General features: G+C 36.8%; 1 protein-coding gene across 3 annotated transcripts in view; it reads right to left on the bottom strand.

Moving 5' to 3' along the window:
- Window positions 1-597: 597 nt before the first annotated feature.
- Window positions 598-6,000, bottom strand: part of SEC23A (SEC23 homolog A, COPII component) — a 28,521-nt gene continuing 23,118 nt past the window's right edge. For all 3 annotated transcript variants that reach the window (XM_021542720.2, XM_021542719.2, XM_021542722.3), the window contains exon 20: window positions 598-2,268. In XM_021542720.2, coding sequence (XP_021398395.1) covers window positions 2,179-2,268 — 90 coding nt within the window. In that variant the 3' untranslated portion in view covers window positions 598-2,178. The remainder of the gene's footprint in view (window positions 2,269-6,000) is intronic.

Raw genomic sequence — 6,000 nt, 5'->3', positions numbered from 1 at the left:
CTGTAGCTCACCTGACCTATGCCAAAGTGCAAGAGGTAGTGGATCAAGTAGATGAATGAGGTGTTATAAGTTAGCAGGACTGGATGGCCTTCACTAAGGAGTTCTAAAGGAAGTGAGACATGGAAGGACAGACGTGCCAGTGAACACTTGTAATTACCATTAGAGACAGTTCCTGTGCCAGATGACTGACTGACCACTGCCCATGTCCTTCTCATCCACAAAAAGGGCTGTTGAGGGAATCCTGCAAGTTACAAACTGATGAGCCTGATGTCAATCCCTGGTAAAGTTGTAGAGCCTGTAGTAAAACTTATGAGCCTCCAGATAGATATGGACATTTTGGAAAGAAGCAGCATGCCTCTTAAGAAGGAAAATCCTGTCTCAACTAACCACAGAGTCTGTGGAACAGGTGAATAAGCAGGAGGAAAAAGTTGATACCATCAGACATATCTGGATTTCAAAAAAGTCTTTGACAATATTAAATACTTGATAAGATAATGTTACTAAGAAACTGGATTAAAAAGAAACTATTAAAAGGTGAAAGATGGTTAAAAGGTAGGAAGGAAGGAAAGCAAAAAAAAACCCATTCATTATCATGACTTAGTGATGAATTGATTTATTAGGCAAACTACCTATCAAATAAATTGGACATATTTAGTGTTACAAAAAAAAGTAGTTAAAGTAGTTAACTAATTTAACTACTGGAAGTTAAATTAGTTTGATACCAATTATTACAAGAACAAAAAAGTGAAGATATTCTGGATTTTATCACTACTACCTTTATTTCCACACTTCAAGAACTGACAGAAACCAGTGCAATAAATATAAAAAGTGAGAGAAAAACATGTATTTTATTTGTATTGAGGCAAAAGGAGCTCATCTCATTTAGATCAAAGAAATGGAGAGCAAATGATTGAATCATGTTTTTCAGAATTTACAGAAAACAGAAAAATCATCTTCATGTTTATCACACCAATAAACAACTGAATTTCCTATGAATGCTCTATTCATTTAGACTTGGCACATTTTTTATTGCCCACTACCACACTTTACATCTTTGCTTGTCAGAATGTTATATTACCTATGTAAACATCTGTTTTAAGTGTAAACTTCAACAAGTAAATGGGAAAGCCTACTAACTTATCCACCCCAAAAAAATCAAGTATGAACTAAGTATCAAATTAATTACATCATATTCTATGTAATACTGTTTCAACAAGAACTATAGCCTGTTGAATTCATAACAAAAGGGATGCAGAAACAAAAAGCAGATGTGCAGTGTCATGCATTAGTGTAATAACATTATAAGGCAATAATAAAAAGGTAAATTTCTTTTTAACTATACTCACTAAGACAAAATTCAAGCCTGTTCTCTTAGTTCATTTTGGTACTGCAGGATTTCTTCTTAGCTCAAGCTGAAAGTGTTAACTTTCAGCATATTCACCTGTTACTGTGTTTAATAATAAGATATTTTGGTCAAAATACATGTGGACTTAAATTTTGTGCAACAGTGGAGTTTAAATGTTTTTAGTTCAAATTCTGTATGTTGAAATAAAGAAAAACTCTGTTCCCGAAGAATCAAATAAGGTAAATGGGAAGAAATACTTAAAATTAAATACTCCTAAAATAAACAACTCATGAACAGTAATATCTGTGCAGGAAATAGAAGTTCATCAGCCTAAATCAAAAGACTGAGTTAATACTATTCTTATAGGCTTTTGGTTGTTACTTTGTTCACTTCAGGCTCAGATTGAGTGAACAAAAGTAATCACATGGCAGTCTGGAAAACCAGACATTACCAATGATCTCCTCTATTGTTCAATGGGCCTTTGTACTGCAGAACGTAATCAACCCCAATCATTTTAAACAAGAAACTGAAATCACATCTCAAAGTTGTTGCAAATGATCTCAAAGTAATTATAGTATCACAGTAATCAAAATTACTGTTCTTTTCCTCTGCTTCTAACTTAATCTACTACCTGTAATTTTTACAAACTGCAGTTCACATTAAAACATTTGCTGATAACAAAGCTTTTCTTTGAAAACAACAATGCTTTACATCTAGTCAGGCAGCTTGTGCATATCAGAGCATTCTGTCAAGAGAGACATGGAAAAGGGTAAAGGAGAAAAAAGCTGAAATATGGCTGCAGTTTATCTGTGCCTCCAATGCACTGCAGAATTTCAGGCAGCGCTTGAGACAGCGAGTTTCTTCAGATGATCCATAAATACTTGCAAGCTGACATCATCAGTAAGAATGGGTGCTCCAGACTCCTATGAAATAAGGGGAAAAAAGAGAACTGATTATACACATTGTGAAGAAAATGCATTTTAAGACACAATATGTTCCATTGAATAAACATTTTATAAATTTAGCAAGATCTTAGAAGCGCATCATTGCTGAAATTCTGACAAAAAACCCAGCAGACTGTACATTTACATAAATTTTCATACATTTACATGAATTCAAGCATAAACCACAACTACATTCTCTTCCCTTTTAATACATAGATCAATGACTTGCTGTATAGCAAGATTTTTACATTAGCCATACAGAAGAGTTTTTGACAGCTGCCAAATATCAACTTACAAACTGTTATATGTAAATAACACGGCAGTGTTCATGCATCATTCCTACCTCAGTAGAGCAAAAAGAGAGAAACAGTACTATGCAAATGACACAACCAACAAGTCAGGATCTGTCAGTGAAGCTCAGACATATCAAAATGGTGAAAGGAGGAAACAAATCCCCTACGGGTCTGATTTGACACCAAGTGAAGGTCATCCAGCTTTCCCAAAGAGAGGTGGGCCTATTCTCTCCTGTGGCTCTGTACCACCTCAGAGAAAGACAAAAAGTATCTGAAAGTCACAAGCAATCAGATCACAAAAGAATTGAAAAAACCTTTTTGGTAGATTCTTTCAATATCACAAATCAAAAAAGTTCAAAATGGTCATGTTTTAATTACTATTTTTAAACAAATTTAACAAAGTCAAAATAAACCAGCAGTTGGCAACTCTACAAATATTACACAGTAAATCCCTTAAGCCTTTTGAGACCAGTCTACCACTATTTCTATTTACAGATACAGGAAGAATTCCTGTACAGCTCAACAATTCAACCTTTTCAAAGGTACTAAGCATCCATATTTCCAAATAAAACCAGAGCTGTCGGAACTCTTGAAAAGTCTTCCAAAACACGGACACAAAAGTCTTAATCAGGATTCTCAGAACTGGTGCTGTTTTCCGAGAACTGGCCAGAAACAGTTCTCAGTGAACGGTCAAGAGACAAATCCAAGTGCAGCAAAATTTCTTGGATCACTACAATATACAGCCACTCTGAGGGAAGGCATACTAAATCAGCTATTATCTGATGGCAGCAAGATGAGATTAAAGGATGCTCTACTTCCAAAACTGTCAAATGCAAAGTCTGAGCTCTCTTATATAAGAATTATAGAACCATTTACGTAGAAAAGACCTATAAGGTCAGCAAGTCCAACCATTAACCCAGCACTGTCAAACCTACTGCTAAACCATGTCCCTGAATGCCACATCTACACAACTCTTATATACCTCCGGGGACAGTGACTCTACTACTTCCCTGGGCAGCCCATTCCAATGCTTGATAACCTTTCCTATGAAGAAATTTTCCTAAAATCCAGTCTATGCCCTCTGGCATATTGAGGCCGTTTTTTCTTTTGTATTGCTTATCACATGTGAGAAGAGACCAACTCCTACCTGGCTCCTTTCAGGTAGATGTGTAAGGTCTACCCTGAACCTCCTCTTCTCCAGACTAAGCACCCCCAGCTCCCTCAGCCTGCTCACAGGACTTGTGCTCCAGAGCCCTCACCAGGCTCTATTTCCCTTTCCTGGACACGCTCCAGCACCTCTGTGTCCTCCCTGCAGTGAGGGGCCCTAAACTGTACACAGGACTCAAGGTACAGCCTCACCAGTGCTGAGCACAGGAGGACAATCCCTTCCCCGGTCCTGCTGGACACATTATTCTTGATCCAAGCTCACTGGCCTTCTTTAACACCTGGGCACACACTGGTTGATGTTAAGCAGCTGTCAGTCAGCACTCACAGGTCCTTTTTGAAAATTTCAACTGCATCTTCAAACACCAATCACATAACAGAGATGCACAAGAAGTTTATCATTATTTTCTGAAAATTCTTTCTATACTATTAAGGCACCTGCCTGCTAAAGTTTAAATAAAATCTTTACCTAGAATATTAAAAACCAAATTAGGCAATTCATCACCGCCTGAAACTTGTTTTCAGTAGTGTGTGGGCGCCCTCTTCAGGTCAATGTGGACTTTCAGTTGTGCACAAAATAAAATATTAAATAATCCAGGAAGAGCAAGATGCAAATCAGCTTTAAATTTCTCCCAGATAAACCATTTCTAATTTCATAATTAGTACTTGATTCAACTTTTTTTCACAAAAGCCCTGCAACTGCAAGAGCATATTATCTTGAGCACACACACTGCAGTGCCCCTAGGGAGGTTAATACACCATTTATTATGTTACCCTAGAACTAAATTCTTTTCAGAATTAAAAGGGACAGTTATCTTTTGCAAGATATATTACTCTCACCTGTCCAGCATGAAAATTGTCATACAGATCAGTTAAATATTTTTTTTATATTTACATTTGGAGTATTGTTTCATTTGCTTACTAATTAAACAAACAGAAAACAGTTGACCTGTATTGCTGGAAATGTGGAAACTTCAAAAAATTCTGGGAGATGTTTAAATTAAAAAGAAGACCTTCCAAACTACAGCATGTGTGTGCATGTTGAGGGGAAACACAATGAAGAGAAGCACTAACAAATTGCTGGTTAGATTTCCAACTTTGGAAGCAAAAGAATTTTGGTTTGTGTTCAAATTGTTCTGGACCTGACTCAGTACAGAATTTTCAAGTATTTTCATTCTGGATCTCAGTGCTGCTCACTGCCAGAAGCTTCATTAGAACCAATTCATCCTTATGAAAATGTAAATTAAACTTACTTGATAAAGTGACTGCCATAAAATTGCTACAGAGCTTTCTCACTCATGACTTCAACACTGTACACTGTTTAGCAAAATACTCTAAGAGCACAGTTAATATGTAGCTTCAAATGTCTGATGCCACTACATTTGCATGAGAAGATGACACTGCACTAGCACTTACTCACTATAGAATATAAATGTGGAAGGAGATCACAGAACACAGATGCAAGAATTCGAGAATACAAGCTGCTACAGAATGTTTAACTTCTGAACATAACTTTATTGTCCTAAAGACAAGATTTGAAAACTGATTCCTGGTCAATAAGGCCACAGAAATTCCGAAAAATATCAGTACACTGGCATTGGTGTATTTTCCAGTTCTTGCTTATAACTACCTTCAAAACTTATTTCCCCTATTGCAAAATGTCCCTTAGACTTCATTTGTGGAAAGTACTCTCATTTCCAGTATTTTGAAGGCATTGATAGTGATGAGATCTAAAGCTCTGTGATACAGGTGGACAGGAAGATAACAATACAAGGCTGCAATATGCTGACTTAAAGAGAAGGCCACCAGGCAAAGGTCAAGCAGCCTTACTAATGGCTCAGCCAGGTGGAAGAAACAATACTGAATTGTTACTGTTCTGTTCTGCCCTTGAGCAATATACACACATTTTCATCCTCAAGATAGCTCAGCCTAACCAAAGCTGCCTAAGCCCTCACTGTCGCTCATTTATATATGAAAAAACACACCCATCAATATGAAAATAATGAGGTGGCTGCCCTTCTTACATCTTTCACAGAAGTAACAGGGAACACCCTATTTGACTACAGCAGGTATAAAATTATTCTAATTCCACCGTGGTGTGGACAAGAATATGATTCTACCTTTCAGATAGACTGATGGGTTTGCTTCTCTCTCCCTACATAGTAGAAACTCTTTGGTAAGATCTGTATCTCTGCTACTAAGCAGAATGAAACTAAACTTAATTACTGGTGAAATTAAGCTTAATTAATTATAA

This window comes from Lonchura striata, chromosome 6, assembly GCF_046129695.1.
Source record: "Lonchura striata isolate bLonStr1 chromosome 6, bLonStr1.mat, whole genome shotgun sequence".
NCBI classification, from domain to species: domain Eukaryota; kingdom Metazoa; phylum Chordata; class Aves; order Passeriformes; family Estrildidae; genus Lonchura; species Lonchura striata.
The sequence above is the reverse complement of the archived record's forward strand: the minus strand, read 5'-3'. Positions and strand labels throughout refer to the sequence as shown.